Source organism: Lineus longissimus, chromosome 1 (assembly GCF_910592395.1).
Source record: "Lineus longissimus chromosome 1, tnLinLong1.2, whole genome shotgun sequence".
Lineage (NCBI taxonomy): Eukaryota > Metazoa > Nemertea > Pilidiophora > Heteronemertea > Lineidae > Lineus > Lineus longissimus.
Genome location: NC_088308.1, coordinates 21,074,727 through 21,096,031, shown reverse-complemented (window position 1 = coordinate 21,096,031; position 21,305 = coordinate 21,074,727). Strand labels below are relative to the sequence as shown.

Sequence of the window (21,305 nt, the reverse complement as noted above, 5' to 3'; positions counted from 1 at the left end):
TATAAATGCACACATATATATACTATATACAGGGTGACAATTCATTGGACACAATCTTTTCAAACCATTTTTGATTGAAAAACGAAATCCTGTTTTGTGGCAATAGATGACACGATCTCATTGACGCAAAAAAGCAAAGCGTTCCTTTTTCTGATGACACGGGATTTTAAAGACGTCTACACCTTGATCTGTCAGATATTTACCCTTGAAATCCATCCCCCACGCATTTGATTTATTGCGGCACGCTTGTCGAGTTACTCTCTGTCCTATATAGCTTACAAATACAGTAGAACCTCCATCAGCGGACACTTCTCTAATAAGGACACCCTCTCTATCAAGGACACTGGTCCGAAATAGGTTGTTACCATTCAATTTTACCTCTCTGATCAGGACACCTCGCTATTAAGGACAGTACTTTTCAGTCCCACGGAAGTTCTACTGTACTTCGTTATAATGTTGCCAACTTGTCGACGTATGCAGTGATTCGAATACTCTAGCCGACTTCTTCCAAAAAAGTTTGGTATTAGTGTCACTAATGATAGAGGGTGTCCCACAAATCCCTTCCAAATGATTTCCTTGAAAACGGAAACGTTTTGTTTGAAATTGTCTTAGCTGATATAGGTTCCCATGCGACATTTGTGTCTCAAGCCACTTTTGCTCAGACTGAACCTCCAGCGGTACTTTCTCCATAGCCACGCGCATTGTCTGGAAGCTGAACATCATCAATACATTGAGGGCTAAGATGCTTTAGCTTCATGTACGTAAAACCTATCGGATGTCATCACATGACATGCTTATCATGTTCTACGATCCTGAAACTAAAAGGAAAATTAAAAGGAAATCAATGGGACAAAGTTATAAAACTGGAAGAAAATTGAATGCCATGGTTCACACATTGAGCCATTTTGCCGAGATTAAGACCGTTTCACGATCAATTTGTGCGATGCCAAAGACAGTTTACTCGAGGAAGATCGATTGGAATTACATATTGGACGTGCCAGAGAGATTTCTCATTCGATCTGACCAACACGTCAGGAGTTAAGGGAGTTAATACCGAACTTGGTATTGGTTGTCTCATACTGAGGTGAAAATGTAGGCCAAGACCGAGGCACATTGCCGAGGTTTTAGGCAAATCAACACTTCGACCCAAACGGAGTTTGGTGAGAAAACCCATACGAATTTCGTATTCTAAAAAAAACTCAAACTCAACGTCGAGATTTTGCACCAAACCAAGCAGGTAATAATGTCTGCCTAGCCAATACATACACTATAAACAGCAGAACTGTGGTACGGTGTAACTAATGTGTTTTTTTTAGAATAACACAGTAGGAGTGAGGGAAAATAAGATAGTACATGCAGCAGTGCGATTTTAAACACATATAATCTGATTGGCTGAACAAAAACGTAGTACGTGATGAATGTCTGCTTATGATTGATCGAAAATGCCTGACAAGCCCGATTGAGACGAGATAGGGAATCAATCTTCTTTTTCCAGCCAACCAGCTCTCGTTGTGGATATGACTTCATTTGGAGAGCTGTATTTATCTATGTTTTATGAAAACGTCTAGAGAGCGAGGGGCTCTTCAAGCCTAACTCAAGAGTTAAAAAAAGCCAACGTGCAATTTCCGAATGGTCTAAAATTTGAACAACGGTATCACCCACCATCCATAATTGTAGGGCATGACTGATCCTTTCATAGCTCTGGCGTCTGGCGAAACGACAGGTGGTGTTCTGAATTCTTTATGACTGTTTTGCCCTAAACATTGATTTCTCTGTAATCATGGTAATCGACTAGGGTTTCCCGTGTCAAAGATTGTCGTCGCGTGTGAAGGAATCTATTCGCATTCGTCGCCTGCGTCGAAATGGAAAGTGACGAATCACGGCGGAGGATAGCCCCAGCATCAAAACAACACCTGAACGCTCTCTTGTAGGCATTCTTGAAACTCTCACTCATAAGACAATAGCATATTGGGTTTAGTGAGGAATTACTCAGCGCAAACCATAGAGCGAATGAGTATGTTTTCCGAAGAGCTTGGATGGCATCTGAAGACTCTCCATCTTTGCTGAGGAAGTCCAGGAGAAGGCTGGTAGTATGTTTAGGTAACCACGATAGGGCGAAGAGGATTACAAGTACAACAAGCATTTTTGCTACCTTCCTACGACTTGCCAGCGCCTTGGCGGCTTGCTTCGGAAACGCGCCCTCTCCTGACCCTTGCCCTGCGTGTAAGTGCTCATCCTTTCGCCAAAGCTTCGCGCTAATTCGGACATAGCCAACAATAATTGTGAGAAGGGGGATCAGATAAGTTAATATCAACAAGCTGAAGACGTAAGCGTACTTTAAGCCAGGTGGATACCATGTTTCCACGCACGCACGCAGCTCCACCACGAAGATTGTCTCGATAATCCTGTCGTGTCTGAATATCAGCTCCGGTAAGACAATAATTCCCGAGACTAACCATAGGACGAACAAGATCTTATACGCCCGCTGCCTCGTTAGAAATGCGCGGGCTTTAAGGGGCTTGTTGATGGCCATGAAGCGCTCAGCGCTGATCACAGATAGGGTAAGAATGCTGGACGAAACAGATAAACCTTGCGTGAAGTTGACTATTTTACACATCACGTCACCATATATCCAATTCGTGTATACATCCACTGCTAAAGTAAACGGCATACAGATACACACCACCATTAGATCACAAACGGCTAAATTAACTAAGAAACTATTCGTCACAGTACGCATGCGCCGATTTCGCCAGAACACAAAAATCACCAGAACATTTCCGAGTAATCCTGATAGAAATGTAAGAATGTAAAGAACGATTAACGTAATCACTGGTGGGGTACTGACCCTGATGAAGTTTTTTCTGATCACGTCACCCATGTCAAAGTTATCCATCCATTTACTTCGACCGAATGGCATGGCAATCGTTGCCGCCAAGTCTGAATCGTTATCCGATCCCGGTGACCATGCCTCGGCGCTGAAATTACCGAACTCGGACAAGTTGAAATTGTCTATCAATTGTGTGAGATTATCGTCTATATTAATTCCATCCATGTTGTCGGGAATACTATTTTTCACGAGAACAGGAATACGTACAATTAACTTTCCTTCAGGCTCTCTGAAACTTCGAATCTGTCTTCGAGTTAATCAGTTCCTCGAGATCCGTTCATTTCTCTAATAAATGTGTCCTTAAACTAATTAAAAAGCCAACAAAATATTGAAGACTCCGTATTGTAATTCGCGTACCGAATGAATACGTCGGCACACCTCTCACCCCGTATAGCTCCTTGGTACTAGAACAACAAACAAAGAGTTGCAGCTACGCCTTTATACTTGTCATCTTGTATTCAACACCGGTAACCGTCGGATTGATACGGAGCAATTTCCACCTAAAAGTTGTCACTAAATGCAATGTACTCAATCATACCGCCCGCATTACTTTCATGCTGAACCACATCTTTGAAGTTTGCATCCTGACGATACAATAGCCAGTGTCAAGCTCTTTTGGTGGAACCAGTTAATCGCGCTGGTGAGCAAACCAACCTTTGCTAATTTTTACCAACCTTTCTCTCTCATGACCGTACGGGAGACTGTCTCTTTTTCCAGCGCGCAGACCTTTCGGGTAATTTTACTCGCGAGCGACAGAGGCGACCGCGTATTCTTATTCACCTTGTGGGTTATAAGACAAAGGGTAATTTTATTGTCATACGTCGGGTTTCGTTCACAAAAACATAGTCTTTTGCTGAGATCCAGGTAGGAAGTGCACTCTTCGTGCTACAAATTTTATCCTTATATATCCTCTGACATTTCACGAATGAACATTCCCCGTGGCCATGAACTTTGTTCTATTCGATGCACAAAAGAGCAGACTCGGCGGTGGCAGTTATCTGAACCACATATCCGCAAGCTGTCACCATCCTCGGTTCAACTCTCGCATCGAATATTTGCTCAGGACTGGGCGAACTGACTACTAAGACGCCTCGGTACTTTCTTTTTCTCCTAAAGTCGTCCTCATCTACAAAAAGAAGTTTGCAAGTGATCATTACATGAATATATGACAATGGAAAAAAGAGCGGATTTCCACTCTTTTCTTGCCGTTTAAAGAACAATAGAGAAATAAATCTTTGCCATGCCTATCTAAGGGCGATGAATACATGTACTAATTGGATTACCCTGGTGACTTAGAAATCAGTAAAGGCCAGTCTCCTCGTTTCATTTTGACATTCATAATATTGTGAAAGAAAGACTCTTCAGCAGAGTCTTTTTCAGTCTCCCTTGCTCTCCAAAAATGTGAGGAATGCTGCTTTTGTCAGCTCTTCAAAATATTGGGCGATAAGCAACAACGTTGTCGATAGGTTTATTAGCTAGCAGACAGAGCACCAAACAATTTCATGAACTACAAAATGTTGTGAAAAACAAATAAAACAATCATGTTGCTTTCTAAAATGTGGTGAAAGATCAAGTTAATATTTGACTCTCTATATCAAAAACATTTGGAAGACTAAGTCAATTTCATAATGTGTTCAAATGTTGTGGAATACAAAGTCAGTTTCATACAGAGTTACTAAAATGTTGTGGAATGCACAGTACATTTCACATTGTATTGCCAAAAAGGTAGTGGAATACAAAGTAAATTTTATATTTTGTCCGCTAAAATATTAATAGTAGAAAAGTCGATTTCTAAACCTTTACTAAAATGTTCTGAAAGACTAAGTTAATTTCTTACTCTTGATTACAATGTTGTGACAGACAAAGGAAATTTCATATTGTTGTGAAAAACACAATGGTGTAACATAAAAGTAAGAATTGTATTGTGTTGCTGATAAATGGCGGTGGAAGACAAATTTCATGTCACGTGACTAAAATTCAATTACCTCCACTTAAATTTATGCTGGTCTTGGCGTTGCGGCGATATACCTATTATTGAAAGTTCGTTGCCAGGCAAAACTGCGCAATCACTCATACGATCTGTCTGGGTCTAGATCTAATTCCAGTAATCTTCCTAATGGGGATTTCGTGATCTAACTCATTGGATGCCAACGTACCTTTGCTTTATCGATTTGTTGTCCTGGTTGTAGCTCTTCGTTAACTGCAAAGATAAAAGGCAAGAAGGCTATAATTATTTTGAATATGCACTAATGTCTGAGATTTGCGCATATAATTAGACGGTGTGGTTCCGGCGTTTGTTGGGACATTGTGCATGATGATAACTCGTCCATTATTGAGTTCAGTCCATTTTCACCGTCAGTGAAACCTTCCTTAGAGGACACCTCTCTCTTTATAAGACACCCAATGGTCAGTTCTAAGGGGTCCTTAAAATAGAGGTTCTACAGTAATTGAAATTTAATTTTAAATTCTTGAAGGAAAGAACCGAACATTTAAAGTATAGTGTAATCTCGCTGATCCTACTGATGGTTTTATCGGTTACACACATCATATTGTGCATATGCATATAGTATAACCGTCACTGCAATGAAAAAGTGGTAAAGGAAAATAATAATCGTCATCAAGGACAACTTGGGCGTGGTAGTTACTTGGCCAGGAGGATAATGATCATGCTTGCCACCATGCTTGCCACCAGTAATATCCCGCAAATGCTGAGTTCTAATAATGATTTTAGACGGTGGTGCGAGGCAGTTTTGGACACGGCATGTAAATTTCAGGCAAGCTTATTGTTACACCCCATTCTAGTGCAGTTCAATAACTTTTCAATTATCCTGTTTGGAGAAGTCCCGGTCCTGCTGGAAGCCGTTTTTGTATGAAAAACCAACATGTATCATCCCCAAGTTGTCGCTTTAACGTGATAAGATATTCCTTGAGAATCTCACATTGCCTTTTAAAAAGGGTGAGAAAACGTGGTGCAACGCGCGTTATGCTTTTAACTAATTGATAATTGGAAATACAGCTACAAAATTTGACGTAAACTTGTACGCATGATTGTTCTCACCATTTTCACCCATCATAGAAAAATGCGCTGTTTCAATTGCTAAAACGTGAACTCTGAGACGTTCGCCTTTTGAACAATACATTGTAATGATGTTATGAAGGGAACGACCTTGTACATGTTGTGAGAACACGGAGACAGGAGATGAAGGCAACCATGAGGAAAGTACAGCAAGTGCATGATGAAAATCCGTCGATTTGGCTTTTAGCGAAGCTTGTACAACGCGTTACGATCAAATAATAAATATGGGCAAAATTAAATGCTCGGCTTGCAGCGTTCCTTTTCAAAGAACCGGCCTTTTTCAGGGTGGTTGGTTTTTCATTAACCATTAGTTCAACATGTATGACGCGGTTTATGTCAAGAGCACACGTTGCTTGCAATGCCATATTTCTCAGAACAATACTGTTCTAAACCTCAAGTGAACTATTCATCTGCATGAAACTTGAAAATATCATTTGGTGTATAGAGTGCAAAATGTGCCGATCTGTCAATCCCTCAACCAACTGGCCCTACATTGTAATCCTAATCCCATCACAACATCATTTGCCGTCTGTCTATCCTTCAACCAATTGGCCACAATCTATTGCATCTTTCCTATCAGTCGATCCTTTAACTACATGGCCCAAATTCCGTCACAACGTTCTTTGCTGTCGGTCGATCCTTCAACCAATTGGCCCCAATTCCATACGTCTTGTCTTGTCTTAAAACCCACCGCCACAATCAGCAGATCCACCTTTGGGAAATTCACATGAAGATAATCATGATAACGCAATCATAGTTCTCCATCTCATAATAAAGTGTCTACCACCAATATTGATCTATAAGCTCAATAAGGAAACATTCGATCCTCGTTTTAACGATATTTTCCATGCAAATCAACCGGTTATGAATTTCCGTCGCCTCGTCAAAACGCTTTGGGCAGTCGATTATTGAAGAAATAAGCGTTCTTCAAGTTTCGACACACCCGATTCCGATATAATGCAGCCAGAAATCAATTTTAGTCGGGATTATCACCAACAGATTGCTTTCCGCTTATTGAATATTCCAAGATACAGCGTGATGTTATGATATATATATAGTAATGTCTTTCCAATATGGAGCCCTAACAATGGTATTCGGGTATATACATGTTTCTGTAACGCTCATTCGAAATATCGATGTGCATGGGGAAGATAACTTGATCCACTTGGTTTGGCGCCCAGTTGGGAGGAAAGATCAGTGATTGTGACCAAGAAGTGTAATGGGTTTTTGTTGTGTCCTATCACGGCGCTTCGATGACAAAGAAGCACTCTCATCAATCGCGCTGTATATATGAGAAGTGCAGTTTTGACGTTGATGCAACAAATGTAATTTTTTTTCTCTCTTTGTTCTGAAACGGCTTATTTAATTTCTAATTTCAAATTCCTTTTTTTCGGAACGATCGGCGAAGGTCTTTAACGATATGTAACATACATGTAGGTCAGCCGTGTTAGGTCCTAATATTTGACGAATAATAAAGAAAGGCATTTCCATTTTCTTCTCCTTCGACCAACTTGAATGAGCCTGTCACAACCACATACATCATAGGACATAGCTCCATCCCGACAAAATGCCAAAAACTATATAGCATGCTAGAGGGAGGGGTTTGGCCCTCCGGAACCTGCATCGACGACCAGCTTATATGTGACCAGGGTGGATTACGACTGGCGACAGCAATCGTCTCAAGAACAGGATAGCCAATATAAGATTGAAAGAATGCTAAGAAAAAGAGGAAGTGACACTTTATATGTCGGACTCCCTGCGGTAATGGCGATAAGAAAACACAAAAGATGATTTGCTTTCGATTCTTTTTGGCCGGCATTTAGCCCGTCATCGGATCTATGCTTCCTCTCAGATATGAGATAGCCGAACGAAATTGTATTGACCTGAGTCTGACGGTGATTGATAACTCCATGAGAAAGCTAAGCCAATAGAAAGGGCATTGGATTCTGGAATATTGACCAGTTGATAAAGCTGATTGCTAAGGCCACTTGATTGATTGGCGAAGGAGATCGCCCATAATAAGGAATGCACGTGAAATACACTGTTGATGGTGCTTTTTCATAATGTGGAAAATTCGGCAGAGGTAAGGTTATGTGGTTCAAAGCCTCTGTGTGCATTAATGTGTATTTCATGCCTGCACGCACGCACTGTTGTCTGTACGCACTCCTGGTGGAAAGTTGAGCTGCCGTAGTAGTCGGAGAAAAAACCCTTAGTGCACTGGGTGGAGTGGCAAATGCCCTAAGGGTTCTGCAAGGAACGGGCCCGGAATGTTGATGACATGAAGAGCAGTTCCATATTGGCGTCGAACACACAAAAATCATTGCGATGAAATATTTTCTAGAAAACCGTGAGCAGATGGAAATTGCTGTAAATGATACTATTGACACAAGGCTATTGGACATGATATTCTACTTAGTTTTCATTTCCCTCACATCGCTTCAGGTCACAAAAAACCTCCTTCTCCGCGTGAGGTAAATACATGTACATGTATTATATCATACAATAGGTACATTGTATAAATATTTAACTTGTCTTAGGTTGGGTACAATATCCTGATCGAAATCTTTACTTAGCGTTATGTTGCCTGAAACGTCACATACAAATCATGATTTAAACTCGTGTCGGGGTGTAACCATGAAACTTATCCTGCCAAAGAATTTTGCCTAGTGCGTTCAAATCTCCCATTAAAGAAAAATACACGTCCAGCTTTTGTACGCAGTGTCATGCGATGAACAGTACACTTTCTCTAAGTAACACGGCCTTCCTTAGGTCTCGACCTCGAGACGTATAATTAAACGTCATTTTCATTCGCGATGATCTTCATCTCAACTGCTGGTGACAGCGACTCCGGGTCATTGTCACTTTGCATTTTAAGGCAAGATCATCTCTAAAAACCAGAGTGTGCTTAATAACAGCTTTATTCGTTATGCCGGGCATAATCAACGTCTGCCATCATACCTCGTCGCAACATTGGGGTTACCCAAAAATCAGATTTTTGAAATATCGCTGTTCTAGATGTCACAAGTGCCCGAGGAGGATGATCTCCTAAATCCCGATGTATACCTTCTGGACTACAAGAAACCCACGATATCACGAAAAACCTAAGACTAGTAATCGTAACTAAGACTTAAGAACTTCAGTCATCAATGTCTGATGACATGCCAGTGTTATTGATGTAATGTAAGGCTTATGATTAATCTACGGCATCCCTTTGCACGGAATGCTCTTAGATTAGAGTTTTTGTACAACGCCAAGACATGAAATGTCATCATTCGGATACTTAATGAAATGAATGAGGAGTTTGTGTAATCAACCCGGCCGGCCAAGTAAAAACTTGAGCAGTGTCGATATTCTTCATTTCAGTTCAGACTGCCAAAGAGAAACTGGAGATTATTGTACGTATTGCACGGCATATTCCGGCAAAGCCGTGGTGTATTGGGTTTGAGCACGAACGTGACGTAACGTAGCAGTCAATGACAATGACAAATGCTATACGCTCAGCATCTACAAATAAGATGCAATGTCTAAAAACATTTTTTTGGCAACTGATTGCTGAAGTTGGTCGGTTTCTTAATGACATTCAAAAAGAATGCTCTAAATCATTGTAGCCTGTTGTGAGGCTTTTTTAGTTGTGACTAATGCGAAGTTTCTTAAAGGCGCGGTTCGTGCGTCTACATTGATTACATACGGTCCGCTGGTAAACAGAAAAAAACACGGTCGTAGTGCAAAAACAGATTTGTAGCATTTTTTTCTAATAAGAGTAATACCATCTCTATACCGTCAATTTTATATATTTTAGATGAGACAAATATAATAACACGAATTATAGCAACAATTATTTTAAACATAGGTGTCGCTAAAGGATAAAATAGACCCGGCATCAGGTCATGCGCGAATTCAGTTACGCGTCACTATCTTGTCAGTCGGCTTTCATACTTAGTTGCACGTGGACTCGGGGAAATCTTCAAAAATCGTCGTCGATAAAAAGCATTCCATTCGTCGAACTTCCGGATCGTACTGCTAATGATGCCGCCGACTGGGAATGATGTAAGCGAAGATTTAGAAGTAGATTTTATGCTAGAACGGATGGACTAATCATAGTTTCGTTAATTTGAAACCTTACATGTACTTTAAGTATATGTAAGGTTTCAAGCTTGTAGTGCAGTTAATTACCCGGCGAATGGTAATTTTCACAATAACATTCTTTGACCACGCTCATCACGCGGACTGCTGAGAGCTTCTCACTCATCTTTTTAGTTCTCCCGTTCTTAGCACTGAAGTAAGATTTCATTTGGTGTGCACATGTACATGTCATACTTCAATAATAATTAATCTTTTTTTCAAAACCGCCTTTCCATTATGAACTACATTGCTTTTAGTGCTTTGGAAGTCTATTTCTTAGTCTCCAAAGAAAAACATTTCCGGGAGTTTTCAAAGAGCAGCTACAAAGTAATATATTGAAACATGTAAGATTTTGAGAGAACTAAGTTAATGAATTCGTCTCACGGAAAGTTTAGATTGACCTTCCGTTCCATCAGAAATAAGCATAATGAAACCGGACATTTCATTTTGCAAACCATACATGCATAAATGTAATCCCCTTATGGTCATATTCGATTGGTATATAAAAAATATACCAATCGAATATGAACACAAGAGGATTACACTTGCCAAATGAGATTAACATCATTTTTTTATAGAAAACCGAGTCTGCCATGTGTCTGTGGTACAAATTGTCATCATCTCCTAACGACTAGAACTTTTCCAATCGACCTCACCAAACTTATAAATGCCAAAATACGCTGCTATCGATCTGGGAATACATTCAATTTCGTGTCAAAAGTAACAAAAGCAGGTTGTCCGCCCTCAGTTTGATCTTCAACATAACAATTCAATAAGTGATATGGGGTCTGGGCTGTGGGCTGATTGCGACCTGAATATGGACAAAGGCACGTATAGCATCCTCATCATGGCTTCGATGGCTGATCAGGGTGAGGCAAATTGTCATATTTGATCGATCATCGTGTGTCCTATGATCCTGCAGATTACTACCTCTACTCAGAAACGATTCGATTGGGCAAGTAAATACATGTTATCCCAACTGCTGTATAAGATTCGATCAAAGAAATTCCAACTGTACCACTCTAGCCAAACACTCTTCATAATCGAAACATAAGGGCCGTTTAGACGACGCGAAAAAATCCGGATGCGTCCCGAATCCGGATTAATTTTTCGTCGTGTAAACGCAAAAAGATCCGGATCAATGTGGTTGCATCCGGACTAAAAAGGTACCATCGCCTTGGGTGGTTTTAATCCGGATTCATCCAGATTCGATCCGAATGCGGTCTTTCCGCCTGTCGTCTAAACGGCCCTATAGCGTATCCTAATAGTGCTGTTAGTACAATGTACTTGCAATGTATATGTATCATTAAGTGACCGGTTTCTTCCTGTAATTTTAGAATTTCAGAGGACTAGATAGGGCCTTCGTTCAGAATGAAGGCAGAGACGTACTATATATAACACCGAGTTTCCCAAAGTATCGCAGGTGGACGTGGCACCGAACTTACATACGGGGGGAATACATACGGGGACGTATAAAAAAGTTTCGCCTTAATTTTACGCTGCAGTTGTATGAAAATGAGTCTACATCATGTCAAGAGGAGAGGCCTGACACACACCAACAGCTACGGACACTTCCCCATCTCGGCGGTGCCCATATGGGCGGTTATTTTCTCACATTATAATCTTTAAAGTGTCGTTATGAGACCCACCCGCATGGCGTCGAGGACAGACTCGGGTAGTTTAACAGATTCTAATAATATCATCCACATGTACTATTATATCGTATCTGTCAAGTTGTCTGCACGCACTAATTGACCCTTACATGTAGACTATTAAGAAATATTCGATATCGCCCTAAGGCTAAAGACCTTAATCATAACTGGAACATGGAAACCGTTTTAGAACCTTTAGCCTGCGTGCCAGCCATAAAGAAAACGAGCAATGAATGCTTAAGTATATTGAGAAGGAACATAAACATGGCACAGGCAAGAACTATAAATAGTGGATATGAATGACAACTACATGTTATTTACGATACTCTTACTAAATTATTGTCTAATCTGTGTGCTACAGCGTGCCCCAAAGTGAATGCAAGGAGGATTAAATTTGCTATTGGGCTTAGTGTTTCGGAGCGACTCAAACGATATGAGATGTTACTCGGTAACAAATACCGTATTCCCAACAATAAGGGAACTATTGCTTTTTTTCAAAGTACCAACCCCTGGTCCGGCGACCAAAGAGCGGGCGGTTAAGAAAGCTAAAGCATTGACCGAACGTGAGATAATTCACACCAATGAGTAAGTTACTTTAATACTTTCTTTCCACATCCTTGCGGCTGCAATGCCATCATCTGTGCGATAGTATGAATACCACTCTCAAAACTGTAAATAGAATTGTTAGCACTTTAACCAGTATTAGATATGCAAACTCCACTATCTACCACAAAATGCGTCCGCTAAGTTTGAGTGTCGAGATTATGTTTCAAATACCTTCAGAGCGAACCAATCACCTGCAAATTGAGAACGGCAATCAGCGAGATCGCGATCCTCTTGGGAATTGTCCCATAAGCTCACGGAGATTGACACTGATCAAGCAATTTCCTAATGGTCTGTATTCTACATTGAGAAGAAACCATCAGTCTCAAGTTAAAGCCTCTCGGAGAGATTTCTAAATAGGTTGCCAATGACGTGTGGCTTCGATTGAAGGATTTGTTGACTACTGTTCGAACTGATCACATTGTTGTTGGTGTCAATGCTGGAATAAGGGCCACTTTGCATTCAATTCAACACCTGTGGCACATCACTTTCAGGCACCAGTACGGCGGAAGAATTCTCTTGATCAATCTCATGTTCAAGTTTTTATATTCATGTCGCAGATCTGATGATTTGTCCGCTGACGTGTTAGGTTGAGTGAAGAATTTGGTGACTTCTGTGAGGATGATTATGTCGCTGCTGGAATGCCTTCACCCACGTAGAGTTTATGCCAGTACACGGGCAATACACTGCTTGCTGAACTCTATCTGAAGCAGTGGCGCAGTGAACGGAAATGAGCCATGCCCGTTCGCGCTTGTCATCTCATTATTGGTTATGGGTTCGATTCCGGATCGGAGCGCGCCCACATGTGATGGACGACTCTCTCTCTGCCTCTCGAACTTAACAGTACTTAACAGTCTATGGTTTCCTTCTATTTAGCATCATTCATCGACCAATGTTATTTATATTGCTTAAGATATTCTTGCCAGTAACATTTTATAGCCCATAATGGGCATGGCATCCATCTATATGCAATCATCTATATGCAATATTGCACATCCTGCTGACGTGTAGGCGAACATAAGAACCTATTGACGTAGTACAGCTTTAAAATATATCGGTCTCGTAAAGTGTTAAGTGCCCCGCAAACGATACCTGCGAGAAATAGCACTGTGATGAGCCTGAAGATGATCGCTCGTCTACGGTTAGGACCGGTGTGACGGGGATAGTAGTCCTAGGGCTGATAGTCCGTGTAACAATAGTCCGCATTGCTAAATGTTTTGGTTAGGGTTAGCGGTACAATAGATCATGCTGCTTAATTGGTCAAATACAATGCTACCGGACTATGACTCCAGGGGGACTATATCCGCTGTCACACCGGTAATGGCTGGGCTTGATATTGATAGTTGCCACAGGTCGGAGCGAGCACCGATTTTGGTCGTAAGCAGCAGTACGATGACCTGTGCAAACATGAGACTTTTGTCGCATGCGATCATGATTACAATTGGCCGTCCGGGGTGCTCAAGAGTGCTAACTTTTCTGTCTGATTTTTCTTGTCTATCTCACCTCATCCTGTCTCACCAGTGTTTTCGTTCAAAACGGTGGTCGAGCTGATCTCGCCTTTATGGCCAAATATTCAAAAATAGGTATTATAAACTACTGGTTGTTTGTAACACTACATTGTATATATTGACATGTTGAGGGCTTTTTATACCTTTGTATATCTCACCATCGCCACTACATCAAAATCATGAAATGCTATGGACTGCACGTTGTTTTCACTCAGGCTATTCACTCGTTGTTATATCACGTTTCACCTTTTTTTAGGCAATGCTCTTCAGTATTCGCCGACGACGAAATCACCAGATTTATTACATTGTATCTAAAATATTTGTGATATAATATTTGTTTTCTTTGCTAAGTGTTTTTTCCTTCGGGCATCACTTTTCCTGGTCTGTTGAAATATATACGTGTCATCTTCACTTGTAGATAATGTTTCTTTTTTATATCTGAAATCTGCTTTGTGAACAGCTGTATGTGATTTTAAGCTTCGTGTGAGAAAACTGAGCCCTGATGTACTCCAGTAACAAGTACTATAGAGATGAATATATTGATTAAATGATAGGGTTGTCTTATCAATGAAATATTCGAGAATTCTGAAAGGATTTTTTTTAAACGGAGTGCCTTTGCCCTAAACATATCGTTTCAATGGGGATTCCAGGAAATAAGTTTTTTTTGAAAGGATAGGGCATGCAGCCGCTTCCCACATTCTGTATGTAACATAGTTCTTATGTCATTATCACAGCACTAATCATCTCAACAACAGTACATTGACATCACCAAACAACGCGGTACAGAATGGCTAATATACAGTGAATAGCAAACAATTCAGAAATTAGCACCTGTCAGGGACTGGCAATTGACTACTGACTTATGAGTTGATTGGCTAACGGCAGCCTCGGAATTGCATTTGATGATAAAAAAACAACGAATCGTGCTCGCAGCGTTCATTCATAGCACGACGGCGATGATGTTATTATGTTATCGCAGTGACGATTGTCATTGACCCCTATTCTGAGACGTCTCCATAATCAGTTGAAAACCCAATACAATCGGCATGTCCTTTCTACTCAATGACATATACATGGAGAATCATCGTTTTATTTCAACAGTTCTTTTGTACATTGCCAAAACACTCACCATCAGCCAGTTATGGACAAACTACAACAACCGTCAAACAGTCACAAAAAAATCTGTTGTGCTTATGTTCACTTTTGACCTTAACAGTGGGCAAACCCCCATTGCCAGGAAGAAGATATGGTGAGAATTTTGCGGAGTCCGCCATGATATCTACAGATTTGTCCGTCACTCAATTTTCATTTTCATTCATCATAATAAGCCCTTCACCTCAGCCGCCAGAGTTCTCCGGTGATTGGTCATTAGCACCATCCAAGATAGGGTTTACGTCTTTTCGCCCTTATAATGTATTGTTGACATGATTCCATAAGATTTACGTTGCTGTGATGGACCATAAATCAACTGCTGAGGGTTTGCAGGCCGACAGTAGCCGGATTATGTACGAATATTGCAACTGAGTAACCCTGCCAATGACATGGAAGTTAGATTTATCGTGGTCAATGATAATGCCCGAGGGAGAGATTGCGTGCTGTATACCTCACCTTCGTTCCTCCGGCGTGTCAGGTTTGTAAGCGCGGTACTTTTCGGACTTGCACGATGTGCGTTAAGATCGGGACACCCTGAATAGAAATGTCAAGACTTGATTGGGTCAGCCTCTGTAGCTATCCTCGTATATATGCTTCAGCTCTGCAAGCGGAGAAATTTATTTAGCCCTTTGTGTACCATTGATTGATAAGATTTGATAACAGTAGCTGTCAACGCGAGTTCGCCAGTAAATAATTGAGTAGACTTCAATCTTGAAGTTTCCTTGATGCACCTTGACCGGACATCGCGGTTGACGTATATATTGCTTTTTCATTAGCCATATTCATTCTCGGTATTTCATGCGAAAATATTGATAATATTTTCTGTTCGAAACTGATGAGTTTGTACCCGCTGACGCTATTACTGCAAGTCGATGGTTAGCGGCAAATCAATATTTTTTATGCAACACTGAAATACATACTAGTATATCATCGCAAGTCGTAGTTTTGTAATATTGATGACAAACTAGTGTCGTTGAATCTCTGCCACAGCTCCGCTCTGCAATTGTCAGCGGAAAATGTCCTTTTTGCATTGGATGTCCGGTATAGAAGCTTAAAGTTTCCTTGGGTTTATCAATTGACAAATATTGACTTCCACGTTCGCCCCACGTCACATTGCGTTAAACGGTTTGAGCTATCTCTCTTTCGAAGCACCACTGACCTATAGATTTCCAAACCAACAGCTTGGAAGGTACAATGTATGTGGAGGCATTTGGGGTAAAATCAACTGAATAATGTCAATAGATTGCCAGCTGAAATCGACCTTAATGAAATAAAACCAATGTGATTTTAGGCAAGTTGGCAATTTCACTCGATACACTATTTTGTTGTTGCAATGATGCTATCATGCGCTTCCACAGATCCCATTACAAAAGGTTAACGACGTTTAACTTGAACACTTTCAGCAAAATCTACTTATCCTTAATTGGTCTACAAGCAATTGTTTCTACTTCAGAGCATGATTAATTATGGGTCAAGGTCGTCTTATACATCTCAAGTTAATTGCTTCTACACTACACCGCCTTGAGCATAACCCAAGTCATTTGATTCTAAACTACATGTACTTGCATACTGTGATGGCTATTGATATGGCAAAGCGCAAAAGGACCCAGTGGGCTGATGGATTTCATACCTAACTGGAGGTGTTCGTTGTCTCACGAAACGCTGCAAACAGTGCCATGCTCAGGGGCGGATCCAGGATATTTCGAAAGGGGGGGCGCACTTTGAGGGCAAAGCCCGAATTGTGAGCGCCGCAGGCGCGAAGCGACGGCGGGGGGGTCTGGGGGGCCTCCCCGAGAAAAAAATTTAAGATAAGACTCCATATATGCGATTTCCTGGCATCTGATCTTCAAATATTAAGCACCACTTTAATTTGGGCTACAATTTTTTTACACCGTGCCGGAATTAGGGGGGGGGGGGGGGGTGCGCCGGGTGCCCCCTTGGATCCGCGCCTGAATTGCTGCGACCAAATATATATGGCAGATACCAGTATATAACATGACATGATAGCTTGATTTAAACAGACATGGCGCAATCGAAACGGTAACTAAGCAGACACAGCTTATCATATTGTAAAAAGGATCGTCTTCCGAATTTTTCAACATTGGAATTTGATATTGCAACCTTAGATCGTATTACAAACGGTTACGTCTACTGTCTTGATCCGCGCAATAAATTTGCCTGCTGGCCAAGCTATAAATGATTTATTCGCCAGTAGTCGTGAAGATGATTGGACAGATGTCATCTAAACATATCGATCTGTGTGCCAAGGACCATAAAATCTATTCACACGTTCTTGTACTTCCCAAATTAACGAAGTGTGCCCTTCGATGCATGCACTAGAGATAATCACTTCTTATGGGATCTGAGTGTGTTTGAATCAGTTACGTACAGCTGTTATTTACATTGTATTATATTAGCCATTGATTTTGTAAGATTGTGATGTAGATCAGCCTTGGCAAATCTCATATGAGAATACCCCCCCCCCCACCACCACCACCACCACCACCACCACCACCACCACCACCACCACCACCACCACCACCACCACCACCACCACCACCACCACCACCACCACCACCACCACCAGCCACTTACGAAGATCGGCGTCTTCTTTCACTGGAAACATTCAAACCAAGGATTCACTAAATACAAAAAAGTAGTGGCCAATTTAAGATGTTTTTCTTCCAAATTCCTTAACGACCATCACTTTGATTTCACTTCGTGTAGCTTTCAGACAGAGTAGCCAACCACGTACGATATGCATGTACCTGAAAGCGCACATCCAGCCGATCATGTCACATCCACCCGAATGTCGGCCGACTCCCCGGCCAACTCACTTCTTGTCGTGGCGAACCAATACAAAATGTACTTAGTTTTCACTCATAATCCAAAGGATTGTTTCGCAATCGACGCGACGGCTCCAAAAGCTTTCAGGTCCGTGTGACCTTGGACCCGAGCTCTCAGTTCGATTTACCTTAAAAACAGGTTAAAAAGCAAGTCTGTCTAATGGCTATGCGATCTCGCAGCAGTCGATTAGTGGAATGAGTTTGGCCTCTGCTGCTTATTAATGGTGGAGGCGCTAGGCATACCCTTTTTACATCAACTTTATATCAAACATTTCTTTCTTCGTGATCTCAGATATCTGAATTAATGTGGATATGAGCGGATCTATTTTTTAAAGATATAGATCGGACCTCAGCAGGGCTCGGGGAGCTTATTGGTTTCCCTAAAGTCATAGAAAGTCAAATTTTTAGACACTAATTATTTTTCTTATAAAGCTTAGCCTTGATGTACATGTATAATTTACAGTATACATGTATAATATACAATATACTGGAGGAGGAGCACATTACAAGGTCGTACTAGAAGATGCGGCAAACCTATCATAGATGATCCATTTGGTTTCAAAGAACACATTATTAAAAACCAAGATAACCGGCCCAAAAGGTCAGAGCATATTTTGTATGGCCTCGCAGGAATGATGGAAGATATAGAAATAATGGGTTCCTGGTGAAGAGTGAGAGTTAGCATAATAACTAAAAAGGAAGGGAGCGTGCAGGGAGTTGCCATTAGCTCACTACGACACAGAGTTTCCTTTCAAATGATGACAACATATTTGTGGTTCGGTAATTCGTTTACCACTCCCGAGTGATCCAGGGTTTCGATTTCTTCTTTTACGAGCAAGAAAAAAGAACATTGATAAACCACATGTTACTGTGCTGGATATAATACGGGGGGAAAATTCCCGGGAACACTATTGATGCTGACAATAGAAACAGTTATTTATAAGATAGCCTGTTAGACAAGTACGAACTATTTGAGGTCACTGCCATTTCCCCGTCTTTTGGCAATCGCATGATATTTGCTTGCAATCATTCAGATGGAGATCTTTTTCTACAAGGAAACATGGAAAAGATGAAACCGAAATAGCGGACCTGGGTGACATGTAATTCGAGAAGAAAAAAATTAGAAAGGAATATGACTAGGCGGACATATGGCTTGCAGCTTTGGTTGTACCTTGATATTTCAAACAAGCTTTCTTTTAGATTAGTATAAGCTACAAATGTAATAGGAAGAAGCATTACAGAGCAAAACTATTCTTTTGTTATACTTCTGTCCTAAGCTCTCATCCCGAAAATAGCCTACAAGCGAAGTGAAGAATTTTGTTTCGTAACTCGGATACTGTTGTGTCTCTTCTCAGTAAGACATATCTTATTTTATATAATTTTACACGAGTTTGCTTCTCTTGTTCGTGGAGATGATGCTTTACGTGAAACCATCAAAACGACCCGGCATTTTCGGTTTTCAAGTTCAGTAATTTAGGCATCCTGTAGATTTGGGGCGTAATTCAAGGACAGTTTTACATAATGAAATGGGGTCATCTTTAAAATCTTGGACTCAACGGAAGCTTTTATTTATCATATTCCTTGTCCGGGGGCCGGTCCTTGGGTGCGAACGCTGAATATCTGCTGGAATGGAATTGGAAGAACAAACGCGTTGGCTACAGCGACGGGGGTCACTGATCGTAGGGTGAAGGAGAGGCGATTGCGAGAAAGCTGGGCGTAAATGGCTCAACGTGTTGTTTCTGGCAAAAGACCATTCCTTTGGTGGTGTAAAAGTACATTCTTCTCGGTGGTACACGTCATCTTCTCACACCACAATGTATAAAGGTTAGGGTATATTTTTGACGGAAGAAAAGAGGATAGTGTCAATTGAATCGATTTAAATCGCAGCTGCCTGCCAAAGGATTTCTCTTCTGTAGGTAAAACCGGTAATCGAGAGCTTTACAGCGTACATATTGAATCGCTTGACCTGCGAAATGACCACCGCAAACGAGTGGTTATCGCCGCATGCTCGTTTGTGGTACTTTGATATCACGAGCCTTTCAATATGAAAGCGACAAACAGACACATCACATAAATATATTTCAAACAACAACAAAAGTATGCCGAATTTCAGGTTTCCTGAGTGTTCTTGCCCGTTTGGAGGAAGATGAGTTTTTTATTCATTTCCTGTGATGTCAACCAAGCGTGGAAAGTCATTGAGCTGAGGCCAGAGATGTGCATGTATAGTTGACGCATCCGTTGTGTGGAGTGCTAGTACGCCGATGGGGGACCTCCTCCGTGGCCACTCAAGCTCACGACTAATTGGAGTCCCTGCAGGGTGAGGCAAAGACATTGACAGGCTGCCTGGGTCAGCTGCTGCCTCGGGGAAACTCCCTTGAACTAGTCAGATGAAAGGGCGGATAAGCTGAGAATCCACATGATGGTTCGCTGAAACACATTCTGACAATATGGCTGACCTCTGACCGATTCATTCCCCGTTAATTTGTTTAGGAATCAGATCGAGCTACATCCCAAGATAACTCCCAAAGACGGAAGTTGTACCCATGTCCTAGAACAGGGTCTCGAGGTTCATGCACTGGTATTGACTGGTGGCACGGGTTGTATTTACGCCGAAGTGATCGACATTGATATTTCCCGTCCTTGGCTCGGTAAGACAGTAATTCAGTTTCGACTTTTTTTCTTTTCATTAATTGGACAGGAAGATATGTATATGTAGTTCTACCCACGCTTTCTAATAGTTTTTTGATTAGCAAATTACAATGTACCACATTTTGCGAGGAATACTTATGGGGTATCATGAAATTGTTCAATCAATGAATTAGTCGAGCAAACTTAATCACAAAAGCCCCCTGCATTCCGAACTAGAACTAAGAGCTGATCCTTCAGAGCCTGGCAGCTTTCCCGCCCTCATATTTCCAGACGTAATCGCTTTGATATGGTGCAGAAGACACCTCGACTAAATAACGTTTTCAATCCAAAACTCAGATGAAAGGATTGTGTCTGAACGACAGTCAAGAGACAACAAAAAATACGATTCATCCCATCATGTCTACTGGTAATGTCATTACAAAACGTATCAAATACTGTTATTGCCACGCTACAGGTAATGAAAGCCAACGCCCCAACGTTTTATTTATAAACCTTCTGGTTGACAGCCTAAAGGACATCAGCCCTATCTTTACAACTGGTGAGACAATACCATAGATAAGTCTAAGCGGGTAAACACATTGATGTCGCTCTTCCCTTAGATTTGCTATAATCGACAAAAAAGAACCCGTATTTCGCAAAACGAACAGAAGAAACAAAATTGTCAAAAGCGTCACTCCTTTTATTGTAATCACATGTAAAGCTTGGAACCTCGCCAACACTTCTCCAAGTCCCCAGTCTCTCCGAAGTTAAACCCTTTAGCTATTATCAACAAAAGCCTTGCGTGACAGTGAGAGTTCACAGAAGGTA

The 21,305-nt window shown here is 41.2% G+C and overlaps 1 protein-coding gene across 2 annotated transcripts in view; it reads right to left on the bottom strand.

Moving 5' to 3' along the window:
• Positions 1–67: 67 nt before the first annotated feature.
• The window catches only part of LOC135491648 (QRFP-like peptide receptor), a 38,374-nt gene continuing 17,136 nt past the window's right edge, over positions 68–21,305 (bottom strand). Inside the window, exons 2-4 of one of the 2 annotated variants that reach the window (XR_010447855.1) lie at positions 5,047–5,090; positions 1,663–4,016; positions 68–818 (exon numbers count right to left, since the gene is read on the bottom strand). Coding sequence is in view for 1 of the 2 variants with exons in the window: in XM_064777622.1 (XP_064633692.1) it covers positions 1,757–3,055 (1,299 nt within the window). In the remaining variant the exon portion in view is untranslated. Of the gene's footprint in view, positions 4,017–5,046; positions 5,091–21,305 lie in introns of both variants that reach the window. The other variant, XM_064777622.1, reaches the window with a different exon arrangement.